General features: G+C 40.5%; 1 protein-coding gene across 2 annotated transcripts in view; it reads right to left on the minus strand.

Moving 5' to 3' along the window:
* The window catches only part of BCAT1 (branched chain amino acid transaminase 1), a 75,475-nt gene that overhangs the window by 32,994 nt on the left and 27,600 nt on the right, over positions 1–14,881 (minus strand). The window contains exons 3-4 of one of the 2 annotated variants that reach the window (XM_075439905.1): positions 2,575–2,775; positions 1,330–1,386 (exon numbers count right to left, since the gene is read on the minus strand). In XM_075439905.1, coding sequence (XP_075296020.1) covers positions 1,330–1,386; positions 2,575–2,775 — 258 coding nt within the window. The remainder of the gene's footprint in view (positions 1–1,329; positions 1,387–2,574; positions 2,776–14,881) is intronic. The other variant, XM_075439896.1, reaches the window with a different exon arrangement.

A 14,881-nucleotide genomic window follows, 5' to 3' on the forward strand; every position in this document is an offset into this window, starting at 1 on the left:
TCCAGCAAAATGCTCTACAGCATCTCCTAACCACAGCAAAACACATATGCCCACAAAATATCCATAGCTATTTTCAGTTACAGATTGATAATTTCCAGTTCTAGACAGAAAACACATGTATTGTATAAGCTCACATTATATACATATATACAGGTATTATCTAGATTAAGTATTAAAGGATCACTTCAGCTTATAGACAAGAGTTCAGATTTTTAGAATTTATTTTCTAAAGCATTTCTTTGTACATTAATTTTCAATATAAATTCTATGAATTGAACTGCATCACTGCTGTCAGTCTCCTCGGACTTCTCCTCCTAACTATTCCATGAAAAAAGTCTGGGAATACTTTCTTGGTTGGTTGGAAGTCTACATATTCAGGTTTTTTATTTGGAAAAAAGAATCCTGTATCTACGTATAAGTAATTTTAGCAGAATACTCAAGATTTCCTTACTGTTAAATTCTATGTCATTTTGCCATAAAGATCAGTGAAATGTGATGCTTAGAAAGCTTTTGTACAGTCCCATGACAGAGCTAGGTCCTTCCACATGACAAATTTTAATTGGGTTGTAACTGGATTGCAGGAATCCCAGCAATTGTCCTAAGGCTACATGCCAACTAAATAGCAGAACCAGAATTAGAACCCAAAACTTTTTGCCTTCAAAATTGATCTTATTCCTATGGCAATGCCAACTATATTAAAAGCTTTGTACGCAGTTTTGAAGAATAAACTGTCCCTAGGATAGACATTTCAGCTACAAGAAAAAAATTCTAACTTTAATAAAGGATGGCATAGCTGGTGATATGGTTGATACTTTGACATGCTTTTTATTGGGCCAGTTACTAACTAATACCATATTTCTGTAATGCTACTTTCTTATCACAGAACAGTTGATTCCCCCCACCCTTCTCCCAAACACATTCACAGGACTTGTAATGAGAGGGAAGAGGAAGGAAAGTTACTACTAAGATTTGAGAAATGGTTTGAGAGAAGCAAGAATCATATCATTACTGAAACACAAAGCCTTCTCAAGCTGTTAAACCTTTTTCTCCAAAAATAAATACTTTTAACCTTCCAGACCTCAGTAAAACCTTTCACTCATTGAAAAGGGAGAGAGTGATGTGTTCCAGAAATGCTCAACTTGAATAAAAGCAACTGCTGTGGTTGCTTGATGGTTGGTTGCTACAGTGGTGTGCAAACAATGTTATCTGACATCTGTACATCACAGGAGTTGGATCTGGAGTTCATCAGATCCAGACTATCACACTGCATCATGGAGGGCAAGGAGAAAGGGGAGGGAATGCCAAATTCATCATTTTTTTTATACCCACTGTGTATTCATTGAGCCACAGCATTGGCACCAGATTCTCCTCTGTCTGTCCTCTTGGCTAGAGGAAACGTGATGCAATAAGGGTAAAAGAATGAAAAAAAAAATGGGAAAAATATAAGAGCATATTCATATTAGCAATAATTTCAGACTGGGTCAGAGGCTGATCATTAAAGCAATGTGTTACTAAGAATGAAATACAGACTTGGGATTCCAGCGTGGTTTCTTACTTCTTGGGCAGATCAAGAGCTGCAGCCTAAGTCACAGGGTCCTGTTGTAATTTACACAGGACCTCTGGAGGCCTGGTGATTAAATGGGGAAAAAACAGCAACAAAAAAACAAAAACGAAGGCAGGGGCTGAGGCACAACAAGCAGGGGAAAGCTTGATCCTTCCCTTATACTAGTGATTAAAAAAAAAAAAAAAAAAGAAAATGAAAAGAAATAATAAAAGAAGCACAAGCAACTCCACTAACTCCAGTGGAGACACTCCCACCTACCCAGAAGTGGGAGGAGAAGCAGGCTTCCATTTCAGCATACGCGCCCTACTGAGGCTCTCACACAGATATGAGTATAGCCAAAGCAGCCCTGGAGACACAAAAGGCAGCTTTCGACAGTAAACAGCTAAGCATGGAAACAGTTAACCACGCTGGTTTCCGACTTAACATTTCATTTTCCAAAGTTCCTTGTTGTATATTCTCTGCTTAAATCACTTGCGTATGTTGAATGTGTCAAGATGTAGTTCGGAGCTCTCCAGACTTATTTGGAGTTGCTAACAAGCATCTGTCTAGTCTGTCCTGCAATCCAAGCTATGAACCTTTAAAACAGCTTAAAATAACTTTCACAGAGTGCGTGTTCAGTGCCCAAGTTAAAGCTACTCTTGGAATCTCACATGGTCTTATCCAGCGGTTCATTAAGTTACATAAGAGACAGTAACTGAAGTGATCCATCATCAGTGAATTAGAATGCTTTCTCAAATGAATTTGTTGCCACACAAGGAAGAGGTCACCTTCACTAGGCTAGAAAGATAAGTGAGCTAGAATCCACAGGCCAGAGTTGCTTCTGACTTATAGCAACATAAACATACCCCTGTTGTAAAGAATGGAATTATTCTGGAAGGACATCAGTTAATAAAACAAAATGTAACTCAATACTAATAAACTTATGACAGTAATAGTCCTTGTATTACAAAGCTATGGCTTCAAGAGCTCATGAAACCAAATAGCAGTTTCCAAATCAATTCAGTACTCACTTCTATAGCATAATGCAGAGACGAGGAGGCTGGATGCAACGACAGGTTCTCAAGCGGCTTAATATAAGGCTTCTCCCATCCTGAAGCTGAGGACCATTCAATTGTCAGCATATTATCAGTGAATACAGTTCCAAATACCAGACCACTGGGGTCTGGTTTTTCCTTGAAAGTCGTAGCTGGGGTGATAATCAAGTCTGAAGCCTGAAGGCACATGAAGACAAAAATGAAGTGTATAAAAATAATTAAGTCAGACTGATTTCAAAATGATTCTGCATCAATGAACACTGTCAAATGCAACATTTTATCTGCGAAGACATTTAATGACAGAATGATTAAAGGCAGCTGCTCTAAGTAGCTGGCAAAGTATTCTCACTGTGTATCCACACACATACACAGTGCTGCTTATACCAGAAGTAGTTAGCATATATTGAAGCACTGTTAAGTGGAGGAAGCAGTAAAAGATGTGAAAACAGAAAAAGAGCAGATGAAAATTTCTTGGATGTTTAGATTAACACATCTATACAAGTTCCAGAAACACTCAACTGCTGTATCTCAGAATACAAGCTGATCATCAGAAACTGATCTCCCTCATAACTAAGTAGAAAAGTTACGCTGATATTCCTTTAATGCATAAAACCAGTATGACATATCAGAGTCAGCAGATTACTTGGGTCACGCTAGCTTGTTCATTCAGATTCGTATTTTCCTAGAAAGGTCCCATTAGCAAAGCAGGCTAAATGCTTCCTTCCACGGTTAACTGTGGAGACTGTCTCTTACAAGCCATGGCGAGCTGCAGAAACGCAGCATAGATTTTTGTACTGGTTTTGGCTAGGATAGAGTTAACTTTCTTTATAATAGCTCATAAGGTGTGACTCATCCTAAAGGACAGCAGAGGAAGAAGGAAAGCAGGATCTCTGGCACATTACTCCCCTTTTACGCACAGGTAGGGGCTAACTAGAGAGGGCTATGCAGTGGGCAGAGTCTTGATCCACCCTCTTCATTCTCTTGTCTGTGCCATCTGAGCATTTAAACTGTGCTGGGCAGAGAGGCAAGGAAGAATTCGACAAAAAATTGTAGTCAAAGCTCCATCTTCCTTCCTAACATGACTGAAAAACTACTGACTCTTCTTACAGATCCCCAAGTGAAACCTTACTCCTCTATGTTGGGTACACACAGAATCGACTGCAGTGCAGATACTTCAGACTACTGTCAGATGATTTGCACATGCACTAAAAAGGTGGTTCTGCAAGACAGATCACGGACTTTGACTCTTCAGACTCAGCACGCATTTTGCAAAATGAGAAAAAAATAGTCCCAAGCTTTTGAAAAAGAGCACACACACCCCTGTCTGTAAACAACCTGATTTACAAGATGTCTTTAATGAATGGCCTATTTTTTATTGATTGGTTGGTTTTGGTTTGTGGTTTTTCGGGGTTTTTTTTGTTTGTTTGTTTGTTTTATTTAATGGCTTAGATGTGAAATTAACTTAGAGCTGGAGCACATGAATAGCTAAAAGCTTGTTTGAAACCATCTCCAATTATAGGGCTTGTCTAGATATTACAGTGCATTAGCCTGGTTGAACTAATACATAATCTGATGAAACAATTACTTTTCTTAACTCTTTAGAGTACCCTTTATCCTGCTGACAGCGTATGCTCCAATGGGAAAAGCACTACTTTATTAGGTCCTGAAAATCAAAATGTATTTTACCTGACAACACTTTTCACATGCTCTGGAAAAGAAGGTATCTCAGAAGAGCATGGATCAAAATAAAAGCCACAGAGGAGTGTTTGTAACTATTCACAATGCAAGACTCAGGTTGGGAAAATACTTACGCAGGAGCAGGATGTCAGTGGGGCTTAAGCGAGGAGGTAGAACACAGTTATATCCTTGACTTTATCTCTGGACAGAAGCACAGCTTCCAAAGAACTCCTACTGCCAGTGGTATTAACAGCTCTCCCTGAAGTCAAGGCTTCTGTCTCATCTCACGTCATTTTCATTGAGCTAATTATCTTTACGACAAACTGGCCTGGGAACCAGAACTATCATATGAAGTCTCGTCCCCTAGAGCTCCCATCAGTGTGCTGATTTCTGGTTTTACGCCTCAGTTTCACTTCCTCTATTGTGGTAGCACACTTAGTTGAAAGGCAGCACCATAAAACAGTTTGCTAAGCTCACTGGAGTTAACAAACAGCTTTTACTTTGAGGATGGAGCAGGATTTTAAACTGGCTGTTCTCATAGGCCTGCAAGCACACGTAGATGGAGCAGAAGCTGCAGCCACAAGTGAAGAAACACGCTCACTTGGGAGCAGTTGGTCTTTATTTGACCCAGTTATGCCACCAAAGATATTTCTCCAGATTTGGAGACCTGAGGTTCAAGAGAGCCTTGGACAGTCTCTGTCATGCGAGTGATAATATAGTAAAACTACGCGAATCAAATCCAAGCACATCGTTATGCTCTAACGGCTAATACAAAGAGGGTCCCAGATCCAGAGTCACTCCTGTGCTGGCTTATTACAGATAAAAGATGGGCCAAGCACTCACTCATGGGTGCTCCTGCGTGGTGGGTGGTCACACAGCAGCGCCTATGGCTCAGAGCAGTAGCCCACACTGCACAGCTCTCAGCCACAAGGACTGGGGACTTTCTGCAGTCAGAAAGAGCAATCACTGGACTGGATTTCAAGTTGAGTCCCTTGAAGGCAGAAAGTCTAGAGGGGTAGGTAGCTGTGATGCTTACCCAAAAAGGAAGCAAACAGTTTCTGGACCACAGAGCTTGGTGGAGCTGCGCACTCTGAACAAGGAGCCTGCCTGCTGTTTCCCACCTCCTTCAGCATTTAGGGAAACCAGCTTTCATTCAGGCACTTTGCAAACACCTGCCTCAACAATATCAGGTACGACACCTGACCCCTAACACTTCCTTCAAACAGCAGGAACAGCCTGTGGAAGACCTCAAATATAAGCAAGAGTGCACAGACCAGTAGGGCAACAATCATGAAACAGGCAAAAAGGCAATTTCCCTGATCCTCATAATCCTGCTAAACTCTCAGGAGATGCATTTAAGATTTTTTTTGGCCATTATTCTCTTAAGCTCTTCCCCCATATTCATCCTACTGTATTTTTCTCCTTCTTTTTACCAAGCAGTAAGTAGTGCAAGGTAACAGTGTGCAAAAGCCACTGAATCTTTCAGAATCCCAGTATGTCAAGACACCATCAAGTGCTGCAATACATTAAGTCTTTTTTTCCATGGAGGGGGATGGCAGGGCAGGTGGGAGTTGGAGAACCCACCCTGGAGTGCTCTGTCCCACACTGTGGTCTGCAGCACAAAGTACTGCCAGCACTCTCAACCTCTTCTAGGTCCCTGAGTGATAAGACCCCCTACATAACACCTCACCTGTTCCTCAGGTCCTTTTGGCTTAACTTGCCCTGAAGTCCTGCCCCAGCGATTTGCGATGCTGTTCAAGCAGCACAAGCAGGAGGGAAACCAGATGCTCGGAAGCGCCCTCACAGAGAGCAGAACAAGACCAGGTGACTAATACCAGCAGTACTGATTAAGTATCAATGCCTATTACTTTAATACAACTCATTAAAAAAATCCCTGCAGTGCTACCATGGTATCACCTATGACCTTTATAAACAGCAGTTTACTTCTTTCCTTTGTCAACATGCCCCCAGCCCTGAAAGCAGTATTAAGGATGTCTTAGGGATTGGCATTAACACCCATCCAAATCTCCGCTGTTTGTCCTGCCAATACAAAGAGCAATTTTCAGCCAGGTTTGTGTTTTGCTTGCTTTGTTTATGAACGTGCTCTCAAGCACCATCTGACGCTGCTGCCTAATAAAACCATTAAACGTGAAGGAAAACCAGTAAATGCAGGAACAAAAAGGATAAGGGAGATAAAGAAAGAATGTGGCACACAGTCTGCTGAGTGCAGCTATTCAGTCCCTGTTGCCTAAAGTAAATTGACAAAGATGTAGTTCCAGCCCTGCACGCTGCATGTCACAGCAGTACAGTACGTACCAGATATGTGCCTAGGTCCCTGCTCAGGGCACTCAGGTAAGGAATAGGAAGAACCAGATTGCCCTGCCTGTGGCAGGCAGAAGGGAGTGGTGGGGAAGCCAGCCGGATACTGTTGATTTTCAGGGCTTATATAGCAACACTACATCTACAAACAGCCACTGTCCCAACCAGATGCACTTTTTTGCATAGCCCCTCATCTGAAAAGTGCCTGCTGATTCCAACAGGACTTCTTCCAGAGCGAAGCTTTACCCAGCCCAAGCAAAGAAGATACATTGTGACCTCCTGAAACTAAAATTCATCATTTGATCAAAACAGATCTTGTCAATTATGAGCTAGATCAAATTAAAAGTGACGTGCTGGTCAGTGTCAATTTTAACCAAGCTGTAGCAAGACATTCTAGTGCCTCTAGCCAAGATGTCAGTTTAATGCTTATCCTACCCAGCCTTTGCCTTAAGCGGATTTGAAGCTGACAGCAGCCTCTGGCCAGAGCTGTGACTCTCGTTACTACGTTCCTACCTTTCCTACCCTAGAGAGCTGTCTCAGGTAGGTGCAGGTGGCAAGTACGTGTTTTGTTCTACTCTTTCCATCCAGTTTTGCCAATGCCTTCCCATATCATCCTTGGGTGTGGTTATTCTCACTGCACTGAAACTACTAGCCCATAAGCAATAGACTGATGCCTGTAACAGGTGTAATTCATTTGACATACCTATACTTTTCTAAATGCTGTGCTGGGCCAAGTATTTCTATCACTTACTTGAGTAAAAACAGAACTGGCAGCCTCAGCTGTGAAATACCTTACAAGTTGCCTAACTATAACAGCAAGTTTCAGCAGAGATCCTAAAAATGTTAACATCCACTCAGCAAGACTGACTGTAGTCTATTCTGATGAAATAAGTAACCTCCCTGACTTCTAGTCAAGGTGATTCATTCAAGATCACAAAGTAACTGCAACTATTGTTTTGTATTATTTATGCTGAGTTCGTAAGAATATCCCAGGAAAGATCAGGGCCTTCTGATGCAATAACAGACACAGAAGCACAGGCAAAATTGAACAGCTTATTTTGCCCTTGCACTTGTGAACAGCAAAAAGTGGTTGCAGGAGCAGAGGAAATATTGAGAAGGAGACAGATTACAAAGAGCGTGAGGAATTACTACGAAGGGGAAAGGTAACAAAGCGTAGCCAGGAGGAGTTGGAGAGAATGAGGCTGGGACTCGACAGAATGGTTTTGAGGGTGGCTCCAGGGATGAGGATGTAGTTCTCCTGCTGTTCAGTCCTTACGGCTGTGGCACCCTCAGCATTGCATTTGGGTCCTCCTCAGCACACACATCTCTATCTCAGCAAGCCATTATTTCTGCTGCAGCAGCTACTGTCACCCCAAAACACCTTCTGACTGGCCTCCTGAGCCTGAGCTCCTCCTATATGACAGACCGAGAAGAGGTTTGCACTGCCAAAGAGAAGCAGTGATGGGCAATTAAGTTGAGGATGCTAACTACGCTGGAGAAAGTGGCTTGTTAATTCAGCTTTGGAAGCTGAAACCCTCTCTTCTCTTAAAGAATTTTTTTTGGCCTTGCAGCCAATGAGCAAGCTACCACCTTTCTCCTGTGACTCATTGAGCTCCATCACTTTCTAGATGTCAAGCTGCAGGCGGCAGAGGATTGCCTCCATTTTCTTGATAACCTGAGCAGCGACCTTAAATGGCTGGAGAAGCTTATCCATTAGATATTGCAGCTCAGCAGCCTCATACAGCAGGGTTCAGGCTACTATATATTGCACGTAATTGCTCCTGTAGAGCATCTACTATGAGCAGCACACAGGGAATTGCAACCTGATCCAAGAAGAGCCTTCATCACATGGGCCTGATTTCTGCAGGCAGACATCATGAATCATGCTTAACAGCTACCACTGCACGTAAAAAAAAAAGGCTTGTGCCAAACTATTGTCAAACTCTGAGAGATATCAGGGATGACATGCCAACTCCTCCACCAGTGACACCTGAGCACACAGCAGCAGTGCTAGGCTGTGCAGCTAGAAAGCAGGAAAAGGTTATGGAGGCTGTGTGTGGTGTTACAGCAACTGATACTTTTCTCCTCCATTGGGACAAAACAAGCAACCACCTGTTCTGCCCATGCCTAACCCTGTCTTAGAGATAGAAATGCTGAATACTGCTCCAGCAGATGAAACCAACTGCAATCTCTTCTAGCAAGTGTTCTTTTTGTCTAGTTTGTTTGAATTACTAGCTCTCAGTTTAATCCACTAATCACTAGCGGACACCACAGCAGCATCTATTTGAGTGAAAAAGAGAGGATTTATGTCCTACAAGCCTTGGGTAAACCAGGGTCTGTGGTTTTGTTTCTTTTCTCATCCCCACCTTCTTTGGAAAAGACTTCTAGTTTTTTGGGGCAGAGACTATTGCTTTCTGTACAGGGCTAAGCCCTGTATGTCTCTGATCACAAAAATTAAGTCTATAGTACAAACAATAAAAATAATAAGAGTCATATCAACTCAAAACAGACTAAGACAGAGTTAAATAAGTTCTTAGAAATCTGTTACTAGCTTGTAAGTATAAAACGTAATGTTAATGTAAGATGTCCTATAATCCCTTTACCATCAATACTCTCTTAAATTTATAGCAGAGCCTGAGGCTTGAGAATGGAAAGCGTGCGAAGATATATTAAGATTTAAGCAGGAAGAAAGCCCTAATCTTCCTACTATAAAAAAATAAAGAGAAGCATATAAGAAAATATCTTATGCAACTCCAGAGAGAATACCCAGAAACCTTTCAACATAAAGCTTTCCTGAGACTTCATCTGGGAATACATTAGCACATGTAATTGCACTGGAATGATTGTATCGGGTTTACCGTGCACTGGTTAATAAACCACAGAACAAATGACAAAGCAAAAGGGAGTCAAGGCTCTGAATCAGTTGTGAGTCATTCATGGAAGTAACAGCAAATACAGCTGGAATGACTATGTCTAGTCCATCTTCTGCAAGGCATCTACCTAAACTATTCCTAACAGATATTTATCAAATATTTGTCAAACCAAGTAATTAGCTTCTCCTACACTCTGCAAGCAATGGGAAGAAAACATTGCCTTCTTTAACCTTTCCCCTGATGTGACTGATGCTTCAACTTTGATGCAGGAATGTTTGATTTGGAGCAGCTGGCAGGGAAGTAAACCTGCTCTGACAAGACAGCAAATAAGTGATTGGAATGGACGTAAATTTCTTGCCTTAGAGAATGAAAAGGACACCGAGGGCATCAGCACAGCTGAAAATGCAGTCCCCAAAATGCACCAGAAGGGAAATAAAAATGTTGGAAAGCTATAGTCTGGCTAGACTGTAGAGAAAGCATTGAAGAAGCCCATTTTGCCCTACAAAACACGCAAGCACCTAGATAACACATAATATCATTGATTTCAATGGCACTAACCAAATTTTAAGAGTTCTTCCGTATGTTGCTGAAATGTTGCCCTATGCCAACTCCCACTGATTTGATCCAAAGCCCATTTAAGTCAATCAAGACCCCTTCCTCCAGCTTTGTAGGAATTTGTGTTGTAAGGGAGGAAAAACCACCTAAATCTTTGTAGCCTCACTCCTTTCTACTGCTTTGGGAAAATTAAATGGACTAGTAATGGTTTGGGGGGGCGGAGGGGGGTTGCCCCTTACTCACTAGTCTGTTCTCCACTAACACAAGTTTCAGAAGATATACATTTTAAAGTTAAGGAAGATTAAGGAATGGGGTTTCTACAGATCCTAATGAAACCTTCTACCTGATATTAAGGAAATCTTAAGGAAAGCACCTATTTGATTTTAAGGGGTCTATCTTTCCTACTCCAGCTAATGGTATTTTCAGATCTACAAAAACCAGTCATGAAGTATCTCATCTATCAAAGATTTATATAAAATATTTCAAATATGACTACTTCTTTAAAATATAAACCAAAAAGATGCCGATAACCCTACTAAACATAGGAACAGAAACCGGACACATTATTGCATTTTGGTCCCGTAAACTACTTCTGTTTGCTAACAGCTATTCCAGTTAATTAAGTGGGGTGATCAGAAAGTGTAAGTAGGGAGACGTATGAGCAGGCTTTAAAGCAGTCATTGCACTGTACTGAAAAATATACTGCTATAGCTTACTGTTACCGCTGGTCAAGTTAGCTATACAAAAATCCTCTTTGGCCATGCAACTGCGTTTCACGTCTGCCATGCAGGCATACCTGGCCTTCCGATTAGAAAGAAGCAATTCCATGCAGAATGATAAGGGAAATCACAGACTGCAATCCTTTAATAGCCCAATTGCCTGCACAGAAAGTCCTCTCATAGACTCATACTCAAACATTTCCATAAATACAAAACAAGGACCATTCTTCACTAATGGAACACATTAACTAATTACACTATTCATATTATTCACTACTAGTACGTACAGCTTCTTCTCAAAAGATCTGACAGCTTGGTTAATGCAATTCCTGATGCTGTGCTGCTCCTTGCCTCACAACCACTGTATTTCTGCATTGTAGCATAAACACGATGTTCCATTTTTAGAAAGAGTTTGCCTGGGAGAAGGTTTGAGCTTAACACAAGCTGAGGGCTCACACTGGCCTGTGACACAAAACTGGAATAGAGAGATTTGTGACATTTCACCAACATCACATTTTGAACAGCAACACAGTATTTTAGATGTTCAAATAATGCTGTATGAAAACTAAACTTACGAATTTGGTCCACAAAGATTTAAGACACTGCTGTCTCCTGGGTTCAGGAAACATAATTTCTATTTCACATGAAGAAAGTGAAACAAAAAATGAGATATTTACTTCTAAGCTTTTCTAAAGAAGTAGCTGTATTGAAGGAAGAAATGAACTGCAAACCTAAATTTCAGACAAACAAGTTAGAAATATTTCAGCTAACTAGCCTGGCCAGTCACAAACATGTTACGTGGAATAGCCAGGAATAGAATCATAATCTTACATGTCCAAGTCCTGAGCAATTAAATCTTCTTACCCTGATTTTAATAAGCTTGCAGACATGAAGGGAAGTGAATTCATGGAATGAAGGCATTCCGAATTTATAGTTTCATACAGAATTTCAAAAACTTCGGGGAATATAAAATGCTCTCATGGTACCATCTCTTACACAGCGGTTACAGGAACTATTTCAAACATTCAGTCAATGAAATTTTAATTTTTCTCTTATCTCATCTCCCTCTCACTCTGGTAGACAAAAGGTAAACTTACAAATTGCCATGAATTTCAATGTTTGATCTGCTACTGAAACAGCCATGTTTTGCCAATTCATTCCAATCAGTACTTTCCTAGAAACAGGGACCAAGTACAGGTTTAAGATAAAACTCTTCTAGCTCTCTGGGCTGTTAGTTCATGAAAGTTACGGTATAGAAGTAATTTCAAAAGCAAGCAGAAAGGCAAACAGAATCCTATGAAACAAAGACTAAATTCTCTTCCTAAATTGTAGTTACTATTCATGTGTGTTCAGCAAAGAAAACATTTAGTATCAAATCCAGGGGCTTGATATCACGATGACATAAAAATTCAAGAATTCTTGGAAATAGGTATCAACACCATGGATTTTATAAGTTTTTGAGTCAGATAGTTTCCTTTGGGAATCACTGGCTGGTGCTAAAGCCCTACGTTTCAAAAGCGATTCTTCACCTTGGAAATATAAAACCAGAAAATTAGACAAGCCAAATGGAACTTGGAAACTCTAGCACAATTTCCGTGCTTTTACAGACACTGACTTTATCTTCTTTTTAACTAGGAGCTTAAGATAAAGCACCACTTTCTTTGCGCTATAAATCAACTCAGCCAAACTATCCTCTGGCTGTTTTTCTAGCATCTTCCTTTTATCTTAGCTAAAAGCTCCTGTTATTTGCTTAACACAAGTAGCTTGATTTGCAAATCCTACAGCTTCAGATAATGGGACAATCGGTTTCTCTACTACAGCTTAGAAAACCTATTTGCTAAAAGCTTGCATGTAGTTGAAGGACATTACCTACCTGAAGAGTAACACAGAACTGCTTGCCACCAAGCTAAAACCGAACAGAGCTGCCACGGATCTCAAATGCCACAACAGAGATGGGTTCCCGATAGCTTAAGAAACTTACTTGCAGACTGTTGGGAAATCATCCTTTAGCATATCATGGAAGAAGCCTGGTGAATTATTTTCATAGCACTAAGAACTTTTTGTTGCTCAGTAGCATTTCTTGGCTACTACAGTCCTGGAGCAGTGACACTACTGCTACTACTCAGTGATAACAAGCTTGATTTAGAAACGTTGATGTGCCAAGTAGAGCCATCAGCAATACTAAGCTTCATTAGTGTACCCTCCACACGTGCATGAAACTTGCATGGTCTCCTTCAGGAAAGCCACTTTCTCCGAGCAACCAACCACCACTGCAACATTCATTAACACATACTGGGCTTGCTTTCTTCTCTCTTTCAGCAAAACAGGGTGGTCCCCCACAAGTGCACTGTGGGTTGATCGTTACTGTGACCTACACCCATACTTTCCTAATAACTGGAATGAAAGCAGCAGATACGTAAGTCAGTCTTGCCCTGCTATCATGAGGAATATTCAAATAACTTTGTGCAATGCCTGCGTGGATACAGAATGCCACAGAAACCCCTTGGCACTCAATCTTCTCTGTCCTGTAGCTGGTTTCCCTCTTGGCAGGTGAAGATGAGGGAATATCTTTGTTTGTAAATCACCTGAAGTAATTCTGCAGCATATACACACCCTGCTAGGAGGCATAATCAAGTGATATGCAGTGACTGTGATATAATATTATTACTTTCCAGGTTTTTTTTGATTCCACATGTGACAAAAGGCAAATTTTATTGCCATCGATGAAAAGCTAAGTGAATAGATTCAGTTGAAATCAAAATAAAATCAGAAAGACTTTTTCTAAAGTAATGCCCAGTCTACAAATGCTAAATACTGTTATAACAATGACAGAATAGGCCTCTAGCTTGGCATCCTAATCTAACAGTGGCTAAAGCTATGTACTTCCATGGAAATTATAGAGAGATGACCTACAAAATGGTAACTGACACAGTTTTAGCTTAGGAGGTTCAGACTGGACATCAGAAAAAAACATTTGCTTTAAGAGAGTAGTGCAGCACTGCTCTCAACAGACAAAGCCACAGCTGACCTGGTCTCGTGCTGATGAGAGTCCCACTTTCAGTGGGAGGAGGGACTAAATGGCCTATGGTTCTACGACACAAAATATTTGGAGATGCCTTATTGTGTGACATTACACATACACACACGTATACACCTCCAACTGTTTGCCTTTCTTTTACTGCTTCAAGACAACTTATATAAAAGCAGCTTTCCTATATACACATTTTGGGGAGCTACTGCTCATAACAGCATCAAGATATTGGTAAAATTCTGTAATAAATTTTTCCGCATACAACTTAAGGCAAACATAAAGGAAATGTTCTATCTGATCAACCAAAATTTAAAATGGGATGTAATATATAATTTAAAATGGCAAGGCATCCTCCTAACACCCCCCCAACCCTAAACCACAGAAGAATCAACAGCTGCAACATGACAAAAAGCCTCACTGAGTACCCATATGCTTTGGCAGGTAAATAATTTAATGATGTCAGTAGAAAATGACAAATTGTGAATGAGGTGGAGAGGAAGAGATATGAAAACATATAAATAATGTAAACTGCCTTATATTTGTTGGCCTTGTACGTAATGTGGTAACTACAATGCATATATGTCCTCATTCCAAAAACAGTTCAGCATTCCCTTGATCCATATACTCTGAGCATGCCAGAAACTTTACCTACTGCTCATAGAAAATGAAAACACAAGTTTTCATTAGCACACAAGTGCTATGTACTTCCTAAACTCTTCAAGGAGTGGTACTTTCACCATGTAGATCTAATGTTGTGCCAATGTGATAGTCAATTAGTTCAGATTTTGAAAAGATGTTTCAAAAAAATAGACTATTCTTTATTTTATAGGCTTCTAATCTTCGCATTGGAGGGGAAGAAAGAAATTTTGGTGAACAATTTTCTTTAAAAAAAACCAGTATTGGAGAATTGTTTATTCTTTATCTTTGTCAGCAACATTTTCACATATAAAATATATTTCTAAAATAAAGCTTAAATCTGTATACTATCTCAAAATGGACTGGTCCCTCTCCCAATTTCCAGAGTAAGGAATCCTTTATGCCATTGTATTTGGCAGGAATTATAGACGCACCTGAGTTTCATTAGCATAAACATGGTAATGAATCACAGT

The sequence above is a fragment of the Opisthocomus hoazin genome, chromosome 1, assembly GCF_030867145.1.
Source record: "Opisthocomus hoazin isolate bOpiHoa1 chromosome 1, bOpiHoa1.hap1, whole genome shotgun sequence".
Lineage (NCBI taxonomy): Eukaryota > Metazoa > Chordata > Aves > Opisthocomiformes > Opisthocomidae > Opisthocomus > Opisthocomus hoazin.